Below are 24,680 nucleotides of genomic sequence, written 5' to 3'. Positions count from 1 at the left end.
TATATGTACACTGTATATAAAAATCTGCCAGCTGCATTAATCAAAAAGTTTTCATTTCGGTTTGAAATAAGATTAGCATTTTATGACAAGTAAAAATACTGTTTTATTTTCTGAAACATCGAGTCAAAATTAAGAGCTTTTCCTCAAAACAAGTAAAATATTGACAAGGAGGTAGCATATCTTGCTAATCAACTTCAAACTGAAAACATTTCATAGACAAATAATAGTACATTCATATTTATTATTTATGAAAAAAAAAATCCCTGTAACTCAAGAAAAATCATCTGGTTTGGAAAGTAAAAATATTGTTTTGTTTTCAGAAATAATAAAGCTAAAGTTGGTAAAAAATAAAAACAGGCCAAATAATTTTGACTGTTTCTGAATATATAAAAAATGGCATCACCATGAATCAAAAAAATTAGTTTTTGGTTTAAAATAAGATTAGGATTTTTTGTAACAAGTAAAACTAGATTTATTTCCAGAAATAAAGTTTTTCTTAAACAAGCAAAATAATCTGACAATGAGGTGAGTGACATAATATTGTTTTTTAGTTTGAAGTTCATTAGTATTTTGTAGACCAGTAAAATTTGTTATTTATTATTTCTGAACTTTTTTCCCTGTAAAAGAAATCTATATATATATATATATATATATATATATATATATATATATATATATATATATATATATATATATATATATGTGTGTGTGTGTGTGTGTGTGTGTATATATGTGTGTGGCAGCATGAATCAAATAATGTAGATTACAGTTTAATTTAAGATTAGCATTTTTTGACGTAAAATACTGTTTAATTTTCAGAAATGGAGTCAAAATTAAGTTTTTACTTGAACCAAGCTAAATAATCTGACAATGGAGTAACAATCTTGTTTTTCAGTTTGAAGTTCATCAGTATTTTACAGACAAGTAAAAATGTAGTTTTGTTTTCAGAAATGAGGCTAAATTATGCAAGTAAAAAAAGTGAAACGATTTTGACATTTAGTCTGAATATTTAATTGAATAACAATCTGCCAGCAACATAAATCAAATCTTTTGAGAGGGTGCTTGCTGCAGAGCCATTTGAGGAGAGGTGAGCTCCAGAGAGGGGGAGCATGAGCTGTCGCTCCTCCTCCTGTAAGCTGTTTTAATGCGTACACCAACCCCACCCCTAACCCTACCCCCAGTGACATCACTCGTAGAAGAAGTGCAAAAAAGGTGGAGCTCAAGCTTAAGCTCCCCCTCGCTGGAGCTCAGCTCTCCTCAAATGGCTCTGCAGCGAGCACCACTTGAATCTTTTCGGTTTGAAATAAGACTAACACTTTCTAGACAAGTCATGAATATAATTTCTGCAGAAATAATGTCAAAATTAAGTGAGTTTTATTCTACAAGCACAATAATCTGCAGTGATGGAAGCAAAATATTCATGCTTTTGTCTTGAAATGAGTTCACTAGCATATCATAGACAACTTCTAGCATTATTAAAAATAAACAATCCTGCATTTGGTTTGAAATAAACAGGTTATTGTGCTGATTTTAAGTAAAAACACTCAATTTTGACTCTGAAAGCAAAACTGTATTTTTACTTGTCTAGAAAAGATTTGAGAATTTCAGATATTTGGACAACAAACAAGACAAGGACTCAAAGCACGGTTTTTCTGCAGTGTTTAGCTCAGAAAATATCCCAAAAAGAAAAACAGTCGGGTGCTCAAATCAAGTGTTCATAATGAAAACCAACAGAAATCCTCCATAATGAACTGAACTCCGCTCTGTAGTGTTCATCCGCTGTGTAATGTTTACTTCTTCTTCTTCTTCCCTTTCTTTCCTCCTTCTCCCTGCTGCGCTCCAGCTTCAGCTCCACCGCTCTTCTGCGTTCGGCTCTTCAGTTTCGGGATCATTTCAGCCACATAAAACATCACATCCTTCCCTGAGGACACAGAACGGGGTAACACTTTATCACAGGCTTTTCTCAGTTTTTGTCTTCTTTATAAATCAAGAAGCATTTTCTAGACAAGCAAAAAATGCTTGTTTTAAGAAATAATGAATCAAAATTTAGTGATTTTTTTTCTTAAAACAAGCTAAATAATCCTGTTTTTGCTTTAAAATAAGTTTATTTTAATTTAATTGAACTAAACCACAAAAGCTTTCATTAGACTTGGCGTAATTTCATAGTTAATGCTTAATTATGTGTTAAAATAGTATTCATTGTTTGTAGTTTGTTAACATTTCTTACTTGTAATTCTAATTAGTTCACGTCCCATGTGTAATGTAAGGGTTAATATTACCACAGCTCTGTTATATCACAACAATAATTGTTATTATTCTTAACAACTATACAATATTCTAGAGTTGTTATTAACTCTTTCCTCTTTTTGCCCGCATTTCTGATGACTCTAAATTTGACAGCCCTGAGAATATTTTCAGCGAGGAATATATGAGCATATTATAAATCAAAATAAAGAAGCAACCCTCTGCTTTCAAATGAAAAAAAGGGTTTTATTCTATCTGCAAGTGTTCATGTTTAATACTTACTTAAACGCAGGTAGGTGTCATGAAAAATGTATTTGTGAAAATTAGAAAAATGCATTTTTATAAAAGTAGTGCATTCTTAATGATATGACAAGTAAAAATACTGTTTTATTTTCAGAAATAATGAGTCAAATTCAAGAGTTTTCCTTACAACAAGCACAATAATCTGACAATTAGGCGAGTAAATTTCTAATAATTATCTCTCTCTCTCTCTAATACACACACACACACACACACACACACACACACACACACACACACACACACACACACACACACACACACACACAAACACGAGTTAACTCTTTGGCTGCCGTTATGGAGATAACTCAACAACATTATGGCATATTTTTATCAGTATTTTTTATCGTTTGGTCTCAGAGTTAATCTAAAATGAATTACTGGATGTAAAGTTAACATTATAGCATATTTTTCCTAAATTACATAGTGCTACTTATCTGCTTAGTTCATTTTTATTATTTATTTTTACCGTTGTTTGGTCTCAGAGTCAGGGGCGTTGCTGGGGTCGAAAGGGATAAGGGACTTAGCTTAGCGTTATTGATCATAGTTATTTTATTTCACTAAAACTACACACATTTTATACTGTGAAAACAAATATTAAGCTTCATCAGTAGTTAGAACTATTCAGTTTGGCGAAACACTTGTATTATTACCTCATTAGCTTCAGCTCCACAAAATAATGACTGAATGATGACCATGTGACAACAGAGCCACTCCCACCTGCTGGTAGAAACAGGTACTGCTGAACAGCTGACTATATAATTACCTGTCACAAACTCAGCATTAAGTGGAATGCGTGTGATGTATGTGGTAATTTTAAAGTACTTGGATAACAAAATAAATGTTTTTCAACCTATTTTTATTTAAGTCCAACATATTCCAAAAGATCAGGGGCTTTTGACTTCACATCAGGGGCTTAAGCCCCCAAAGCCCCCCTCTCGCAACGCCACTGCTCAGAGTTGATATAAAGTGAATTACTTGTCGTAAGCTTAACATTATAGCATATTTTTCCTGCATCATTATTAATCACTCAGTTAATATATATATTATTTATATTTACGATAATTTGATCTGAGTTAATGTAGAATCAATTACTAGATGTAAACTTGTCCTGGCAGAAGCTGCCGTCCTCCATCTTCAGCTGGACACGAACTCTTCCTCTGAACTGCACGTCTCTGTTCCACTCACGCGGATACATGCTATTCTGGAAGAGCAAAACACTTATTATAAATGATGATACATTATTATTTCACTCAAACAGCACACACACACACGACTGTAGACACAATTATTCACCCTCCTGTGAAACTTGAGCTTTTTTTCCAACACATTTAAAAAAAATAATAGTTTTAAATTGTTCATTATGATTAAATAATTGTAAAAATATCTCTTAAGGTGGTCAATAATATATATATTTTTAATTTAATTTGTGTTTTAAGTTTTAATTTGTGATTTTTTTTTTTTTTTTTTACAGAACAACCCCTTCCCCAACAGTTTAACCCAGTGGTCATCAATCTCGGTCCTGGAGGGCCGGTGTTCCTGCAGGGTTTAGCTCCATCTTGCCTCAACACACCTGCCTGGATGTTTCAAGTGTACCTAGTAAGACCTTGATTAGCTTGTTCAGGTGTGTTTGATTAGGGTTGGAGCTAAAATCTGCAGGACACCGGCCCTCCAGGAACAAGTTTGGTGACCACTGGTTTAACCCCTTACAGATGAGGGATTAAAAAAATAATAATATAAATATAATTATAATATAAAAATGTAAACATTAAATAAGAAAAATAATACTAAACAAATAAAGAGTACTGTCTTCATAATAGGGAACAATATTTTTTAATTGAAATAAAAAGGGAAATACATAAATTAAATGAATGAAAAATATTTTCTATGAGGGTCTATTAAACTTTTTTTAATAGTAAAAAATTAATAAATAAATTGAACAAAAGAATTAATGATACAATATTTCTTAAGGGGCTAATAATATTTTTGCAATTATTTTTAATAGTAATAAAAAGCAAAAAAATGAATGAATGAATGAAAAAATATTTCTTAACGTGGCAAATTATATGTTATTTACAATATTTTTAATAGAAATCAAAAAGAAAATACATAATAAATTAAATGAATGAAAAAATTTCAATTTATTTACAACTGTTTTAATAGAAAAAAAATTGAATGATTTAATGAAGAAATATTTCATAAGAGATATTAATAATATTATACAATAATTATTAACATTGACCAATTAGTTCCTTATTTTTTTATTCCAGACAAACAAAAAAAATAAAATTCTCCAGATGAAGAATATAATAGGAAGCACTGTGAAAATGACCTTGATTGGTGAAGAGCACTTTAATAATTGAAAAAATAAAACAAAATATTTATTACAATTTATTGAAATATTAAAAAACAATTAAATCTTTACAGAAGGGCGAATAATAATTGTGTTTTCAGCTGTTAATTATAATATCCAGACCTCCACATGAACATTCAGACCAGCAGCGGAGAGAACGCCTTGAATCTCAGCACATGTCGGGTTCTCCACCGCCTGAAACACAAAAGAAAGAATTGACAAACAGCTATATAAATGCACATTACTTACAGTTTCAATTTAACCTTGAAATAGTGTGGCTTTTATTTATCTCTGTTAAGTTGCTTTGACACAATCTACAACATTGTTTGTCTTCTTTATTTCTATAGCACTTTCCCCACACACACACACACACACACACACACACACACACACACACACACACACACACACACACACACACACACACACACACACACACACACACACACACACACACACACACACACACACACACACACACACACACACACACACACACACACACACACACACACACACACACCTTCTCTGTCGGTATTCTTCTGCCTTCTGCTAATGTCTTCTTACTGTTGATGTACGCTGGATAAATGCACAGAAACCTGCAGGAGAAAACACACATTCAGAGTTAATTTAACACTGTTAGTGAGCATTTAGAGACAGAACAAAACTTTGCATTCACATTTCAATGCATTGTTTCTACAAGTAAACCTTCAAAATACACATTATTTTAGATTTCTGCTGATATTTTTTCAATAGGGACAGTTCACACAAAACTGTAAATTCTGTCATAATTTCCTTGTTCTTCGCTTGTTCCAAACACGAGTTTCTTCCGTTTCTCAAGATGGAAAAAACAGCTGCTGACTTCTATATAGTGTTTTTGTTGTTCCCACTATTGATGTCAACGCCTGATTTATCTTCAGAATATCGTCAACAGAAGACATACATAAATGTTTAGACTAACACTTCTGTTGAATAGAAATGAAAATGTAAATTTTGGAGTGAACTGTCCCTTTAAGAGATGTCTTTTTAATTATTTTTCACACTTTCGGAGCCGGTATGTTTGCAGTAACATTAAATGTCAAAAATATTTTGTCCAACTTCAGACTTATTCAGTTCCTATTCCTACTTTTGTTGATAAATTTGTAAATATATTGACAGACTGATCACATTTTAAGTTGGAAAGTGAACATTTTCCAGCTGATGGATGGACGGACGGACGAACGGACGGACGGACAGACAGACAGATAGATAGAATGGTTGGTTGGTTGGTTGGATGGATGGATGGATGGATGGATAAAACATTCTTTACAAACACTGTTAGTGAGCTTTTAGTGACAGAACAAAACTTTGCATTCACATTTTCATACATTGTTATTACAAGTGTAACTTCAAAATACACATTATTTTAGATTTCTTATATTTTTTAAGAGGGACAGTTCACACAAAACTGTAAATTGTCATAGTTTCCTCATTCTTAATTTGTTCCAAAACTTTTTCTTCTGTTTCTGAAAATGTAAAAAAAACAGCAGCTGGCTTCTATATAGTGTTTTTTGTTCCTACTATTAATTTCAACACCTGCTTTTTTTCTCCCAAAATATCTTGTTTTGTGTTTAACAGAAGAAAAAGTTTAGAAATGCTTCAGTTAAATAGAAATTTTAAAAAAAATGTACATTTTCGTGGGAACTGTCCGGTTTAAGAAACATTTTTTAAAATTATTTTTCACACTTTTGGTCATTTTGGAGCCAGCATTTATGAAGCAACATTGATGTCAAAAATATTTTGTCAAATTTCAGACTATTTTATTCTGTTTATATTCTGACTTTTGTTGATGAATTTGTCAATATTTTGACAGACGCTGCTCACTTTTTTATTGGAAAGTGAATGTTTATGCAAAAAGACTGGATTAATTTATTTGACCATGTTGTAGAGTAATATCATGTTGTTTTGATAGAAATAAATATGCGGGTTCCATTAATATGGACTATTTTGAGCAATAATGAATTTTCTAGCTGCATTCAGTCCAATAATACTGGTGATAGATAGATAGATAGATAGATAGATAGATAGATAGATAGATAGATAGATAGATAGATAGATAGATAGATGGATAGACAGACAGATAGATAGATAGACAGATCATTCGTTACAAACTTTAACATTTACTAATCAGAGACAACATGGTTTTTAATCACATTAGACTACAATGCTTCCTTTCCACTTCAAATACCATAACAACCAATACAAACAATCACATTTTAACCATTAGAACCATATTAAATAGTTTCTAGAGAGGGTTTGGCACATATTTATTTAGGATTTATTGGTTTTAACACAATACTAATATACAAGACCCACGGGATCAATGCAGTTTCCATTAAAACCAATGCAGTGTCTATTATAAATCATATGATGGGTTGTTTTTAGCTTTCTCAGCAGGCTTTTCGATTCAGATATGAAATATTTTATAATTTAGCTATTGTGCAGGTCTAAGTAGACTGAAATGTGACCACAGGAAACAGATTTTAACCGCATTATACGTGTTGAACACGTTCATTTTCAGTTTTAGAGGTAAGCAGAGTCACAGATGTGGTAAATATGTAAACAGAATCGTCTGCTCGACTAAACTCCGCGTCTCTTGTTACTGACCGTTCTTTATCCGCCGGATTTGTGGTTAAATACGCCATAATCTCCTCTGTTTTCTACTTTAATCGCTGTCTGTGAAGCACACGTCTGATTATGAAGACACTGCAAGGCAAACTCTGATGACGACTGCTGTTACTGTGACTCCTCACTTCCGGCGCCGGGAACTTTAAGTTCCGCTGTGATGGCGCCGCCTGCAGTTATGGCTAGCGGCGTTAGCATGTAGCGTGTTTGCTTTAAAGGAAACAGAACAAGACGAAAATATGTTCGTAAACATGATGAAATATGACACAGGAGGTGAAGGTGAGTGGAAGAGCAGGTGACAGGTGAAGTGAGTGATCGATGTAGTAATTAGCTGGTTTAATAATGGACTGTCTGTCAGAGACTTTTATTAACAAACAAACAAGCAAGCACCAGCGAGTGATTTCAGCTCCTCGGCAGGTTTATTTAATTCAGAGACGTTGAGATAACTTCAATTTCACATTGTAGTGCACATTAGCATGTCTTGTAAGTATAAATAATATAAGTTTTGTGTTGTTTGTTGTCGGTTAAAAGCAAAACATCTGCAAAACAAACAGCATTGTTTATATTTTGATTCTTATTCACTTGCATAACTTTATCTGTATATAAATGATTGTTATTTTGTCTAGATAAATGTTTTGTCTATATTGTATGGATGCTGTTTAGCTAGTTGTGTATGTAACTCCATCAATTTAGCACTAAACTTGGTCAAATTAATGTTTAATGGTTAAATTTGAGTGAAGACGTGAAATGTTATTGCTAAGACAGCTCTTTTCTATGTGAATATCTAGTAAGGGGTCATTCATAGTTGTAATGTAAATCTGAATTTTCAGCATCATTGTTTATTAAATATTTATTTGCTTTTAAATGAGTAGATTTAGTTGTTTTATATACAGTGCAGATCATTCATTTTAATTTTCTTTGTATAGCGCTTTTTACATTAATTATTGTTTAAAAGCAGCTTTACAAAAGATAAACATTACAATCAAATTAAGTAAAAGTTGCAATGAAATACAACTTATTATTTACAGACATCATTACCCTACAATTTTGTAGCATATAGATAATAATAATAATAAACTTTATTTGTATAGCACTTTTCCAACATACATGCAACTCAAAGTGCCTCACAAACAACAACAAAAGCATTAAAATAGACCACAAAAACTTATCACATATACTGAAATAAAAGCATTCATGTACATAAAATGTAAGTATATATCCACATGATCACACACACAATAGTCCTTACATATGCAGGCACACACCATACATTACATACATAAACCTACAACAAAATAGATAAAATGCATACACCTAACAAACTTGTTTAATCATACACAATTTTAAAAAGATGTGTCTTAACACGCTTTTTAAAAACATGAATACTTGGGGATTCTTTCACTTCAAGGGGGAGACAGTTCCAAATTTTTGGAGCATAATGGCTAAAAGAAGTGCCGCCAGATCGCATCAGGTTTACAGGATACAATTCTGAATGTCCAGCACTAGAAGAGCGTAGTAAACGGTTTGGATTATATTTTGTTAAACAGACGGAAATGTAGGAAGGTGTCATATTGTGTAGTGCTTTAAAAACTAATAAAAGAATCTTAAAATCTATCCTTTGGTGCACAGACAACCAGTGTAATTCTATTAATACTGGTGTAATGTGCTCTCGTTTCTTTAATTTCATTAAAACTCTGGCTGCTGCATTTTGTATCAAGTGCAACTTCATTGTAGAACCCTTAGGTAGACCAGTATAGATAGCATTGCAATAATCAAGCCGAGAGAAAATAAAAGCATGAATTAATTTCTTGGCATCAAAAGATAGAAAAGAACGAATTTTGGCAACATTTCTTAAATGATAAAACCATGTTTTTGTAACTTGATTAATATGAGATTTAAAATTAAGATCGCAATCGAAAATAACACCCAGGTTCTTTAATTCTTTTTTTGATTGTAAACCTAAAGAACACAGTTCTGCTTCAATCCTCTCTCGCTCAGGTTTTTTGCCCACAATTAGAATTTCTGTTTTATCTTTATTCAGCTTTAAAAAATTTGCAGTCATCCATTGCACAATATTGGACATGCAGTTGGACAAATTTTCCAATGCAGCAGTGTCTCTTGGCTCAACAGAAATATATAATTGTATGCCATCAGCATAAAGATGATAATTCATGCCATATTTCTGAATTATACTACCTAAAGGAAGTATATATAATAAAAATAGACTTGGGCCTAGGATAGATCCCTGAGGAACACCATATAATATATTGTGTTCTTGCGATGTATATTCATCTATATTTACTAAGAATGTCCTTTCTGTGACGTATGTATTGAACCAATTTAAAACTATCCCAGAGAGACCTACAAGATGTACAATGTTTTTAATTGGTTACTTCAAAATAGTATTCAGAGGTGATTCAAAGTATGAACACGTATAATTAAAGAGGATTCTGCATGTTTTAAAAGCAAGGGCAAGAACTAATGTAAAAAAAATGGGTATATGTCTGTCAGGGTAAATCTATGGAATAAATGTTATAACAGATCTTTTTTTTTTTGCACTTTGCAAATTTAAGAAAATGTACAACTATAAGATTATAAATAATTATGTGACTTAGTATTGTTACTCAGTATTTTTACAATGATTATGTGATAATAAAAGTAATTTGATTTGGTTTGTTTTGTTATATTCAGAATATTGAAGTATTTGTTGGACTTTTGTAATTTCTGTGATCATGCATGTTTGTAATTATGTCTGTGCATTTTGGGATTTGTTTAATCCATTTGTTTTTTTTATTTTGTACCAAATTAAGTTCAAACTAGTGTTGTTTATTAGTTAATAATTGTGGGTATAATAGGAAAGGCTTTGGCCTACGCCTTTTCCAGTTAATATAGTTATACATTTAATTAGTTTAATTATTCTTTAGCTATGAGAACCAAAATAAAAATAACTTAATTTAATTACATTTCTGCACAAAAAAATGCTTTTCTTGCTTAAAGTTTTTGTCTTGTTTCTAGTCCAAATATATACAATTTTTCTGGAGAAGTTGAAAATAAGTCAAAAAGGAAGTGAGTTTTTTCTAAAAACAAGCATATGATCTGCAGTGCGGTAAGAAACATCTTATTTTAAAACAAAATCAAATGTTATTTTACTTTAAGATTAATTTTAAAGATTTTTTTTATGTAAAACACATATAAAAACTCAGCTTTGCAACACAGAAATAAATCACACTTGACTTTACTATATATTCACATGGAAATCAGCTTTTTCTTTTCAAAGTCTTTTACTTTATTAAAAGGAAAAAAAAAGTTTTTACTGTTTTTGATCAAACAAATGCAGCCCTTTATAAAATGTGAATGTATTTATTTATTTTTATTTTGTGTTTGTCTGTCTGTGTGTGTGTGTTGTCAGGATGTACGTGTATGTTTCCGTCCGCTGTTGGAGGCCAGTGATGTGCTGTTGATCACACACAGAGTCCTGCAGGAGTTTCCCAGCAGAATCCTCCCTGAGTTCCGGCCCTGGTTCCCTTCTGCATATGACACACATCCACCAATCAGACCCCAGAGACCCGCACCGCTGATCCTGCCGGAGGAGCCGCTGCGTCAGGACCAAACGCAGAGCCGATCCAGAGCTGAGGGACAGAGATTCCAACGGTCATGGTGTGCCATACAAGGTAATTACAGTCTATATTATTCATTATAGTTTTCAAATGTTATTAAAGACTCAATCTCTTTCCTGATTTTTGCATTTTTCAAACACAGATTTAAACGCAGCGGTTGGAAGGATTAATAACCATATGCAAATCAGCATCTTTTATAATCGACGTTGTGTGGGTGTTGAGATCCCGATCTTTTAATGATTAATCGTGCAGCTTACACTACACAACAAGTAAAGACAGAAACACCTTTAACAACCTGAGAAACCCACCACATCACAAATAACCCACCACAACTTCTTCTGTCATCATTAAATCTTACTGAGGGCCGGTGTCCTGGAGAGTTTAGCTCCAACCTTAATCAAGCACACCCGAACCAGCTAATCAAGTACTAAAAAACTTCCTAGCAGGTGTTTTGAAGCAAGTTGAAGCTAAACTCAGCAGGACACTGGCACTCCAGGACCGGGTTTGGACACCCCTGGCCTAAATGCTTTCCTACATGTGATATGAATGACACGAGAGTGGCGATCTCTGTGATCATTACACGTTTAGGATTAATCTACATGTAAAGAAAAAAGTATTAATCCGGGGGTCTCATGTGTTTTGAACCATAGATTTTGATCCGCATGAATCATGGGTCACCCATGATCCGTTACACCCCTAGTGTGTGAGAATGCTTCTGTCAGTCTATGGCAGGGGTCTCAAACTGGATTCCTGGAGGGCCGCAGCTCTGCACAGTTTTGCCCCAACCCTAATCAAACACACCTGATCCAATTAATCAAGGTGTTCAGGACTACTAGACACTATTAAGCAGGTGAGAGTCGGAGGTGGTTGGAACTAAACTATGTAGAGCTGCGGCCCTCCAGGAATTGAGTTTGAGACCATTGGTCTATGTCGCTCCTGTCGCTGTTCATCTAAAACTCCACATCTATAATCCTCTTAGTCTATGCTGACATCATCTTCAGCAGCTCAAACACTAATGGCTAATGGACAAACGGCTGCTTCTCACTCAGGTCTGCTGTTTATGCTAATAAGATGGAGAGATGGGCACTAGTGGGCGGGGCTTTCCCCCTCTGATGACACGTACAAAGGGAGAATGTCAATCAAAGAGTTTCTGCATCATGTCTGATAATAGAAAATGCAATTCATTCATGTTGAGCATTAGAGGCTGGAGATATTCACACACTGCTGACACACACACTACTAGGTTTAAACCCTGCATAAATGTGATTTTTGCATAATAAATAATATAAAGTGGGACTATACATGAACTAATGCACTCTTAAAGCATGATGATTTTAGTTTTGGTCTCTTATAATAACTGTGACGTTCTCACAGACAGAAATGCTCCGCTGGAAACCACACACTCTTTTTCACGGCTCTTCCGGATGACCATCGAGAAACACAAACTGCATCTGCGTCAGAGGGTGCGCTGGGTGCTGAGTGAGAGGAACTGTGCTGAACTGGAGGAGCTCTGGATGGGCATTAACCGAGCCGTCAGACACTCCCGAATGCCCACCTGCAACGCAAACTTCCAGAGGGCCCTGGCGCAGATATGGCTGTACTGCGACGTGCTGTACTGCGAATACATCGGCAACTTCTTGAAGCAGGAGTTCCAGCTATCAGGCCAGATCACTTTATCTGTTCATAAAGTGGGAGACATCATTCAGTTATAAGTTATATTTTTAATTCAGACTAGTTAAACACTGTAAAAATGGTGTTCTTCTTGAGGCCCGAGGTGTCATTTACATGCATTTTTTTATTTCTCTTTGATATTTGGGCTTATTGCAACCTAATTAGAATTAAAATCTAAGTGTCGTCTTTTGGTATGATGTACTTTTAGAGAAAAATTATGTCCATTTATGTGGACTTGTGGTCTAAATTTACATAAAACACTTTTTCCTGACAGTTTTTTTAGTGCATATATAACATAGACATTTTTTTTAACTTGTTTTGATTATCAGAGAGGACAAACTCATTTTTTTCCCCGTTTTGGACAGATAAAATAGTGTTTGGGACTTTTCATATGCTGCAAAACAGTTGCAGGATGACACTGTATGTCTGTAACAGATTATAAAACATTCAAAGTGTTTTAAACAGCCACTTAAAGGGCCACGAAACCCTCTTGTTTCAGCAGGGTGTTTTCACACCTCTACTTTGGAAAAAGTCAGAAAAGTGGGCGTGTCCAGCTCTGTTTAGGGGGGAGTGTCGGAGGAACTAAAATGAGTGGGTGTGGGAGTGTCTATTTGGGCACGCGCGAGTTTCAGAGTCAAAACACACACAAACACACGGGAGAAAGTGACTGTTTACATGGACATCTGTAGTAGAATTATTTGCCAAATGATTAAATGATGGACTTTAACTGCAGTTTGGCTCTTTCATTCAGGGAATTCATTCATGTCCCTCGCCACAAACGAGATATTTGGTTCGAGGAACTGCTCTAAGAGATATTTGGTTCGAGGAGCTGCTCTAAGCGTGTATTTTCATGCAATGTTTGATACCGCACGCCGAATGAGAGAAAAAAACCTCAGCATTTCCCGGAAACTTAGATGCACTCGACAGGTAGTGTCAGAAAGCCGCGTGTGTTATTCCGGTCACTAAATGCAGTGAAAATCCTACACGAGGTTAAAGTTTGGTTGTGGTGCTAACATGTTTACACTCGGTGCAATAGTTAACTTAGTTCGATACGAACAAACTGAATAAACAAAGAGCACTGGTCGCTCACTTACCAAATCTGTAGAGACAGAACAATCACCAGCAACTAGAGCCGCGTCTTTATTAAGAGGAGACGAGCAGCGAATCCGGATCTCAGCGTTTGCAGATGAGAACAGCTCTCAGGTAAACAATAATCCTCCTTAGACACGTAAGTTATTGTTGTCGAGCGTCGCGTACACTGTTAATCCACACGTGATCCAGCTGAGCTCTCACAGAGAGAAAATGAAAACAACTTCACTGCAGCAAACTATAAAAGCAACACTTCACGCTTGTTTTGCCAACACAACGTGGTGTCTCTGTCGTCTAAACACTGTGACAGTAATGAATATTAATGAAGTTGCACAATAGAGCGCGCTGATTGGTTTGAACCGAGCCTTACTCATGCATTAATGCATCACACTGTAAGATGTAATAAGACACACTCTGGCACAGACGTCCAGTCTGCACGCTGGAATACACGCTATTATCTCATGACCGTGACGCAGCTTCAAAAATTCGTTTCAAACCGGAAGTACGAACTTGCTTGAAATAACGCAAAAACAACCAATTTACACTTTTTAGTGAAATATAGGTGTCCTAATAGTGTTTTTAGCAGTGTGGGACACATATCACTGTCAACAGCTCAACACATGTGTTTTGGTGTTTCGTGACTCTTTAAGAGCTCAAATGTGCTGTCCACATATGTGGACACTCAAGAGGTTAAGGATGAAGTGAAAATGATTTCTTTATATGTAACATTCTTGCTTGGAAATATTCAGTGATTTCTTAAGTAATATCCAGTGATGGCAGCTGAATTGGCAATCACAAAGCTCTTGCTCATAGTCTTTCTTTACTTAATTGTATCTGCAATTTCATGAAGCAGGAGTTCCAGATTTCAGGCCAGACTTTGTTTAAAAACTGGGAGACATCATTAAATTTTATATCAGAGATGTCATGATACTGGAATTCAGTACCAATCGATACAGACATTTTAAAAACATCCATTTCCCCCGAACATTTCAGAGCACGTTCTTAAACAGTACTGATTTGCTATTGTGTTCACGTGCTCAACAGAAATGACTGTGATTTGCTGTGAAGGTCATCAGTTCACCAAACTCCCCGCTGTTTACTGAGTGTAAACACAGATACAGGGACATTGGAGCGTTATAAAGCCGCAGTTGATCAGATCCCTTCTATGTCAGCTTATAGACAAACCAGCTGATCGACGTGACTTTGAAATGCTTCAGCGCCCCTGTATCTGTGTTACACTCAGTAAACAGCGGTGAGTTTGGTGAACTGATGACCTTCACAGCCAATCACAGTCATTTCTGTTGAGCACGTGAACACAATGGCAAATCAGCGCTGTTTAAGAACGTGCTCAAATGTGAGCGAGAAACGGACGTTTGTAAAATTTCAGTATTGATTGGTACCGAATTGCAGTATTGTATTGTTTTTAATACAGGCTTGTTAAACATTGCAAAATGCTTTTCTTACTTGGATCATTTTTTTATTTTTCATATTTTATGGTGGAAATGTTTAGTGGTGTTGAAGGGCAGATGATGTGTTCGAATAGAAGAACTAAACCAAAAACCACCCAGCTAGATGTTGTAAATGAGCTGTTATTTAATGTGAGACACTTTATACTGGTGTGGTGAAGTGAAGTATGCTGTGTTTTTGACATGCTTAACAGATTGAATGTATTCCTGGAAAAACCTCATGTGAAATAAATTCCTTATATTTTTTAGCTGTGTTATCAGTTCAGTATTTTATTATTTGTTTGTCTTGTTTTAGTACAAACATCTGTTAATCAAAGTAGAAAATATGAATTAAAGTCAGAAATTAAGTCTTGTGTTCTGAGAATTAAGTAAGTTTGAAACAAGAACAGATATCTGCTATTGAGGGGATTTTTTTAAACAATTATTTAACATTCTGACTTGATTAAATATTTTCAGAATGCAAGACTTGCATGTAATCTCTTAAGTCAATTTTACTTAATTGTTTTGTTGGGAAATTATGAATTGTTGCTCACTTTCAACACCAAAAAGGATGTTGTTTTGTTTTAATGTGGTTTAATGTTTTCAGTATAAAGCAGATCCTCTACTGGACTCAAGCATGTTCATTCACATGAATTGTGCATTTTATAAATAACATATAAAAGCATCTGCTGAACACCGAAATGTGTAAACTGTGCTTAATATGATGAACACATGAGCGTTAAATCTCCTGTATGATGATCAATAATCTGATAAATTTTTTGACCGATTGATTGATTGTTTGATTGATTAATTCATTGATTTATGGATGGTTTGATTGATTGATTGATTGGTTGATTGTTTGATTAAATGATGGATGAGTTCATTGATGGATTGATTTATGGATAGATTATTGAATTGATTGATTGATTGATTGATTGATTGACGGTTTGTTTGTTGCATGGGTGGATTGATTCTTATTGTATGTGCGTGTGTGTGTGTCTTTGTTTAGGGATGCATGATATATGTGCATATCAGTGGCCATACTGACATCAGCCAATAAATGCCATTTTTAATATTATCCTTATCAATATGAAAGGTTAACCATAGAAAATAATAGCTGACTATTTCACAAACTTTTTTTTAAGGTCATAAACAGTTTTGAAGGTGAGGTTTTAATATAAAATCAGTCGTTCACTGTATTAGTTTGGCTTTTGTTTTAGCAAACATGCCGAAAAATGACATTATATTATACATTTTTGGCTGATATATCTGCCGGACACCCCTAGATTTGAGTGTGATGTTGGTAATATTTTTGATCCTGAAATTGATTTCTAACTTGTTTAACTTTATGATAATCTGTTGATGAGTTTAATATTTTCTGCAGGTTTTTGACTTTTTTTCCAGTCCAAAATTTCTTAAATCATTGAATTTTCCGGTACTAAATATTGTTTTGTTAATGTTTAATAATTAGTCAAAATTATGTGGGTTTTTCCTGTAAACAAGCTATTTATTTAGGCAATGGGTAAGCAAAATAATATCGTTTTTAGTGTTAAAGCACACTTAATATTCATTCATTCATTTTCTTTTCGGCTTAGTCCCTTTATTAATTTGGGGTCGCCACAGTGGAATGAACCACCAACTTATCCAGCTTTTTTTACACAGCGGATGCCCTTTCAGCTGCAACCCATCTCTGGGAAACATCCGCATCTCTTTGCACTGTGAAGGAAACGCCAACTAACAGCCGAGGCTCGAACCAACAACCTTCTTGCTGTGTGGCGACAGCACTACCTACTGCGCCACCGCGTCGCCTACTCTTAATAATATTTCTGAAAACAAAATCTTTTGCTTGTCTTGAAAACAGCAATATTGTTAGCTGTTTGGACTAGAAACAAGACCAAAACTCTAAATGAGAAACTCTTTTTGTCATTTTTTGCTGGTGTTTTTCTGCTAGAGGTTGCAGCTTTTCTGTGGCGCGTGTTCATATCTGCTTCATCAGCAGTCTCGCAGAAAATGATGAAATTGATAATGTCCACATTATTATTTTATTTTTCGCTTCACCCAAACACAGCTGTTTAACTCAACTCTGATCTTCTTGATGCACATGTAAGTAAAAGAGTTTTACATCCGTATTATAGGAGAAAAAAATATGCATATATGAATATACGAGAGCCACGTGCGTATAAAGAAGGAGTGAAAGGAAGTACTTTTTCTATTTTCTGCTAAATCACTCTGATCTTGTCAGGTTCTTCTAAACCTCCAGATTGAGAAACAAGAGAAAAACCACAGCACTTTCTCAGCCCTGTGTGTGTGAGAGAGAAAGAGTTCAGCGTTACTTCTGTTAAAATATTTTGTGTGTGTGTGTGTGTGTGTGTGTGTGTGTGTGTGTGTGTGTGTGTGTGTGTGTGTGTGTGTGTGTGTGTGTGTGTGTGTGTGTGTGTGTGTGTGTGGTTTAATGCACAGGTCTGCTGATGTTCTACATGTGGAGTGTGTGTTTTAATGCTTCAGATGAAGATGAACCGCAGCAGGTGTGTGTGTGTGTGCACGCTGCTCTGCTTTCTCTGCCTCTCTCGTAAGTATTAATGCTGTTTCCTCTGTGTTTCTAATATCTGGACACAGTTGTGCGGTTTTAATTCGTATGTGTTTATATGTCAAAAATAGCTGAAAAGAAGACATTGTGCCGGTCAGAATTATTGATTTGTCTTTATTGTTAAAAATGATTAGGCTATTGGTTAAAGTTCATGTTCCATTAAGATATTTTGTACGTTTATAACTGTAAATATATTAAAATCTAATGTTTGATTATTAATATGCATCACTAAGACCTTCATTTAGACACATTTAAAGGTGATTTTCTTTATATTTATATTTTTAGCCAGATTTTCTAACAGTTGTTTTTCATACAAATATTGTCCATCCTAACAAATTATTCCTCAATAAACGCTTATTTATTCAGCTTTTATATAATATAAATCTCAATTGATGAAATTAGACCCTTATGAATGGTTTTGTGATTGCTAAATATGAAGTTTAATAAAAGAAATGCAATGTACTGATACACAGTTGAAGTCAGAATTATTAGCAACCCTTTGATTTCTTTTTTTCTGTTTTTTAAATATTTCCTAAATGATGTTTAACAGAGCAAGGAAATGTTCACAGTATGTCTGATAATATTTGTTCTTCTGGTGAAAGTGTTGTTTTATTTAGACAAGAATAAAAGCAGTTTTTAATAGTTTTGAAGTCATTTTAAGGTCAATATTATTCGCCCCCTTCAGCAATATTAGTGTTGGATTGTCTCCAGAACAAACCACTGTTATACAATGACTTGCCTAATTAAACTAGTTAAGCCTGTGAATGTCACTTTAAGCTGAATACTAGTGTCTTGAAGAATATCTAGTCTAATATTATTTACTGTTATCATGACAAAGAGAAAATAAATCGGTTATTAGAGATGAGTTATTAACACTATTATGATTAGAAATGTGTTAAAAAAAATCTTTGGGGTAGGGCTAATAATTCTGACTTCAACTGTACATGTGCATGTAAAAAATTAACTCAGAACTTAAATAATTTAGAATGAATTTAATTGATGATAAATAATTGTTTTATAATTAATTTTAAATAATGAATTAAATGTTATTTCTTTAATATATTAAATTAATATAATATGTTTTATTAAATAATTAAATGTTTTTAAAAATCAGAAAAATCAGCGAATATATTAAACTTTTTCTAAAAATAAATGCTTAAAGCATAAATAAATGTAAGACCTTATTTAATAGACATTAATGTGTTAATCATTAATTAATCATTTGTATTAAATATCTAAATGTTCCTAAAACAAGATGCATTTACTGGAAAAGCAAAATGAGTAGAGGTATTATATTTAAGTGACATTTTTATTATGTTATTATTTTTCTTCTGATTGTGCTTTAAATCTAAAAATATAATTAATAAAATTAAAAAATAAACTTAATTCAAACATAGTTTTCAAACCCCTTTGCATTTTAAAATTTAATTTAGAAAATGTTCAAAAATGTCCTTAATAATTTTTTTATTAAAAGAGTCACAAATTAATTAATGACATAAAATAATATGCAGAAATTTGACTACAACAAATGCATTCATTTTCTTTTTCGGCTTAGTCCCTTTATTAATTTGGGGTTACCACAGCGGAATGAACCACCAACTTATCCAGCATATGTTTTACGCAGCGGATGCCCTTCCAGCCGCAACCCATCACTAAGAAGCACCTACACACTCATTCCCAGACACACATACACTACGGCCAATTTTAACATACTCAGTTCACCTGCACCACATCTTCAGACTTGTGGGGGAAACCAAAGCACCCGGAGGAACACAGGGGGAGAACATGCAAACTCCACACAGAAACTCCTACTGACCCAGTCGAGGCTTGAATCAGCAACCTTGCTGTGAGGCGAATGTGCTACCCACTGCGCCACCGTGTCACCCAAAAAAGCAATATACGAAATATTATTTATGTTGCAAACATTTTTTAATATAGAAAGTAAAAAAAACTATAATATTAAATTACTTTTGTATTAATGATGTACATTAATATATATTTGAAAAGGTTTGTGTTTGGATGGATTATTGCTACAACAAGAATAATGTAGAACACAGGTGTCAAACTCAGTTCCAAAAGGGCCGCAGCTCTGCACAGTTTAGTTCCAACCCTAATTAAACACACCTGATCAAACTCATTGAGTCCTTCAGGCTTGTTTGAAAACTACAGGTAAGTGTGTTGGAGCAGGGTTGGAACTAAACTGTGCAGGGCTTCGGCCCTCCAGGAATTGAGTTTGACACCCCTGATATAGAGCTTAATTAAATGGAAAATTTAATTGTATAAATAAGAAATTAAAATAAGATATATTTACTGGAGAAGCAAAACAAGTTGAATTTTTTTCAAATAAAATGTGCATAAAACTACTGTGAATATGGCAGAGCTCAGAAAAATAAGCTTCATTCAAAGAAGATAAAGAAATAATTTTAATCATTATTTATAATAATTTTTATTTGCATTTAAATCTTAATTTTGTAATATTTTTAATTTTTGTAACATTTATAAATGACATGGTCATACAAAAAAAAAAAAAACTACAAATAGCAAAAAAAGAAAAGAAGAAATGCATCTAAAACCAAATGGGTATTTTGCTAAACAGAATGTGTTGCAAACATTTTCCACAATAGAAAGTAAAAAAAAAAAAAACAATAATATTAAAGTACTGTTGTACTAATGATACAATAATATATAATAATAATTAGAGTAATGTTTAGATATTTGTACTGGAAATCAACACAAAGACTGAGGAAGAAGATTGCATTTGAAGCGCATTGATGATTATCATCTGTGTTTGATTTAATCGAGTCCTTATTTCCTCTAGATTTAGTCCTTTGGTTTCCTTTGAACCGAGACATAAAATGAGATTAAATGATTGTCAATCTTCAACACTTTGGTGCACGGATCAAATGCGCTTGGTCTCATTTTGAAGAAGACGGATGTCAGATTGTAGCTGAAAAGAAAAAGTTCAAACTAAAGTTATGTTACTCTTAATGAAAATATTAAAAGAGTAAATGTACATTTTAATGCTACATAAATTGTGTATTTTACAAAACCCATTTAAGCCCAAATCAGAAAAACTGAATATCTGAACAAATTATATTCAAAATTTGAAGAAGATATCTCAAAATAAACAAGCTTTTAGTAAGATTTAGTTTGGCCGCAGTACCAGACATGACCACCAGGTGACATTCAGTTTACAGAGCATACAGTATAAAGGAGTCCACCGTTTATGTCTTATGTTTTCAGAAATATGAATAATATTTTTTTATACTTTTCACAGCATTTATAATGCAGACATCAAATTCTAAAGTAGTATTGGCAATTTGGTGATATTTGATTGAGTTTAGTTTCTAAAAACTGGATTGCTGTAGCAAAGTAATGCTTTTCGACTCTGAGTGCTCTTGTTGCAAATGAATAATTAACTGCTGCTCAGTCACACCTATCAAAAATCAGCCACCAGATATAGAAGCTGTTCAAGCCTTCAAATGATATATACTGTAGTTAGTCATGATTGCTTTGTTTAAATTATACTATTATGGTTTAAATATGTAACTATAAATGGTTGTAGGATGACAGTAAATAGATTTTAATCTCCTACATAACAAAAACAGCGGTACGATATGCGTTTAGAAGACTTTAACCTTTCCAATGATATAGTTTGTCATGATTAGATTCTGATTTAATTGCAATATAGTGACGTAAACATGGGGCAGCACGGTGGTGCAATGGGTAGAACAATCACCTCACAGCAAGATGGCCGCTGGTTTGAGCCTCGACCGGATCAGTTGGCATTTCTGCATGTTCTCCCCGTGTTGGCGTGGGTTTCCCAAAAACATGTGGTGCAGGTGAATTGGGTAAGCTAAATTGTCCGTAGTGTATGAGAATGAGTGCCAGTGTGCGTGTGAATGAGTGTGTATGGATGTTTCCCAGGCAAAGGTTGCAGCTGGAAGGGCATATGCTGTTTAAAACAAATGCTGGATAAGTTGGCGGTTCATTCCGCTGTGGCGACCCCTGATTAATAAAGAGACTCAGCTGAAAAGAAAATGAAGTAAATGTAAAAGCAGGTTGATTGTAATAAATGCACACTGCAATAAATATGTCCATTTCTGTCTCTAAAAAGACATTCTAGTCATTATTCAGAATGTTTCTTCTGTCACTGTGTGAAATTAATCGGTTTTATAATATTTGCAGGTGCATTGAAGGGAAATGTGAAGCAGGTTTTCAGCATTCAAGGTAAATTCTCTTGTTTGAGTGAAATATGTGAAGAATAATTGACAACAGGCTGTTGAATGTGAACCTTGGTCTGTTTATTTATCTATTTATTTGACATGGACATCACAATTACACTGGACAAACAAATGCATTAGTTTAAGAACTATAATGTTGTGTATTTGTATTTATTATATCTCCATTTTGTCAATTTTTTCAAGCCTTCTGTTGACAGATGTTGAAAATTAGCAAGTTTGCTTAAACACTTAAACCAGTGGTTCTCAAACTTTTTTCATCAAGTACCACCTTAGAAAAAAATTGTCTCTCCAAGTACCACCAAAATGAGCAGTATTGAAATACAGTAGCGTAGTAGGCCCAGTAAAGCAGCTACAACTCAGCACAGTTAAAAAACCTGGCAGATTACCTCAGAAATATAGCCTATATATAATATATGGCATATTATATACATAATTTAAAAAAAAAAATTTAATCATTTGTAGCATGTACATGAGATATTTCATTCCTCCGTGTACCACTAGAAGAAAGCCCGCGTACCACTAGTGGTACACGTACCACAGTTTGAGAACCACTGACTTAAACTAATTGAATTGAATTTATTGAGTGGGATAGCCCCTTGAGATGAATCATCTCATTTTCCAGGGGGTTCCTAAAAGTTCACAAATCAAACAGAGTACAACACATCATAAAGTACATACACTTGACAAGACAAACAAACAAACAAGCAGCACACTCCACCTGAAACACTTCCCATAACCCGAAGCCTAAATAAGCAACAACATATAATCAAAAGTACAAACTATTTGATATGCAAATAAATAATAAACATTTAATTTAATTTGGAGCCAAATTTAATAACATTCACAAGTTGTTTCCAGAAGAGAAAATAAATTAGCCCTAAAAAGACGAAGTGATTTATTTGATCTAAAAAGGGAAGGGAGATTGTTCCAGTCGAATGCATCTGGTTGTCCAGTGTAATTGTGATGTCCATGTCAAATACATAAACAAACAGTCCATGGTTTTATACTGAGAGTACATTAACGGATGCTTTTAAAATATCTCTCCAGGAAGAATGTTTAATTATGTATCGTATATCAAGATGAAAAATCATATTTCATGTTTTTAAAGGACATAATTTACAGCAATGGTCTCAAACTCAATTCCTGGAGGGCCGCAGCTCTGCATAGTTTAGCTCCAACCTGCTTAATATTGTCTAGTAGTCTTGAACAGCTTGATCAGTTGATCAGCTGTGTTTGATTAGGGTTGGAGCAAAACTGCAGAGCTGTGGCCCTCCAGGAATCCAGTTTGAGACCTGTGCTTTACATCAACAGTCCATTAGTTTACCACATATAACAAATAATGAACAGTACATTAAGTATTTATCCATGTTTCTTAACATTAGTGAATGAAAAAGTAAAGTCCTTCATTTTGTGATCTCAGTATATTAGCTGATGTTAGCAAGCCTGAATTTGTATGTTAATAATTTATCAGTAAATGTTGAATAAATGATGTGGTGTTCATTGTTTAATTTTATTAATGAAACACATTCAGCTTTAGTCTAAAGTCTGAGCATTTTAAATGATGATAGTTATTTTTTGTACACTCTCTTATTGATTTGTTAAGATGTTGCTTATGCAAGATGTTTTTATCTATGTTGATCTTGCCATGTAATCGAAAAAAGATGCTGATGTTGCAATAAACAACCAAACACTAAAATAACGCCCACACTGTAAAAACAAATAAAAGTTTTCTGTATTTTTGTGATTCATGATTTTATTTTTACCCATTTCTTTCTGCTTCTGAGTTGCAGTTTCATTATTTAGTGTTTATTTGTGGTGGTGAGTTGCATTATGGGATGTTGATCTCTGCTCTGTCCACTTCTGATGTTGAATATTCAACTCTACACTTTACTAAAGTGGCTTTAATTGACATTTTAGTGGTTTGAAATCATATAAGAGATCATATCTAGAGGATTAAGTGTGTAAAATAACAGAAAAAGGAGTCTGTAGTGTAATATACAACACCAGCACACACAATAAAGCGCTGCACAGCATTACACATGTGCAGAACACACACTTTTACAGGTTAAAAGTCATTGGAAGAAGGATCAAGATCCCTTAATGCAATTCAGAAGCAGAAATAAATGCGGAAGAATAATAACATGGATCACAAAATGATGTTTTCTACATTGTATGTTAATTATTAACCTTCACTTTTCTGATTTTGGTTGTACGGCAATAATGTGCACCTTTAGTAAAGCTGCTTTAAAACAATACTTATTGTGAAAAGTGCTGTACAAATAAAGCTGAATTGAATTTTCCAGAGCTGACGGTGACCGGTGCAGACATGATGCATTGTGAGAAACAGCCGAAAGTGTGTGTGACGTCCGACACCGACTGCCTGCATTCACCAGCAGATCTTCATTCAGCTCCGGGTATGATTGAACATGACTTAACATCCTGAGTTTACAGAGTAATTACTGTGAT

At 33.9% G+C, this 24,680-nt stretch overlaps 4 protein-coding genes across 5 annotated transcripts in view; 2 read left to right on the top strand and 2 right to left on the bottom strand.

Moving 5' to 3' along the window:
- si:ch211-87m7.1 overlaps positions 1-24,680 on the bottom strand; it is a 272,159-nt gene that overhangs the window by 46,693 nt on the left and 200,786 nt on the right. The gene's annotated exons all lie outside the window — the stretch shown is intronic.
- On the bottom strand, positions 84-7,643 carry srp19 (signal recognition particle 19). The gene is given in 6 exon segments (NM_213343.1): positions 84-1,047; positions 1,281-1,921; positions 3,640-3,748; positions 5,021-5,092; positions 5,421-5,496; positions 7,544-7,643. Coding segments are annotated over 5 exon segments (426 nt in total). The 5' UTR covers positions 7,582-7,643; the 3' UTR covers positions 84-1,047; positions 1,281-1,790.
- zgc:101664 lies at positions 7,736-13,334 on the top strand. Its single transcript, NM_001006084.1, is given in 3 exon segments — positions 7,736-7,840; positions 10,971-11,232; positions 12,553-13,334. Coding segments are annotated over 3 exon segments (618 nt in total). The 5' UTR covers positions 7,736-7,822; the 3' UTR covers positions 12,891-13,334.
- Positions 17,046-24,680, top strand: part of LOC103911612 (interleukin-31 receptor subunit alpha) — a 36,248-nt gene continuing 28,613 nt past the window's right edge. The window contains exons 1-4 of one of the 2 annotated variants that reach the window (XM_073909980.1): positions 17,046-17,486; positions 17,844-17,952; positions 22,159-22,200; positions 24,518-24,628. In XM_073909980.1, the coding sequence (XP_073766081.1) occupies positions 17,880-17,952; positions 22,159-22,200; positions 24,518-24,628 (226 nt within the window). In that variant the 5' untranslated portion in view covers positions 17,046-17,486; positions 17,844-17,879. Of the gene's footprint in view, positions 17,487-17,635; positions 17,953-22,158; positions 22,201-24,517; positions 24,629-24,680 lie in introns of those variants that run through there. The other variant, XM_073909981.1, reaches the window with a different exon arrangement.

The sequence above is a fragment of the Danio rerio genome, chromosome 8, assembly GCF_049306965.1.
Source record: "Danio rerio strain Tuebingen ecotype United States chromosome 8, GRCz12tu, whole genome shotgun sequence".
Taxonomy (NCBI): Eukaryota; Metazoa; Chordata; class Actinopteri; order Cypriniformes; family Danionidae; genus Danio; species Danio rerio.
Note: the sequence above shows the minus strand (reverse complement) of the source record. Positions and strands in the feature narration are given on the sequence as shown.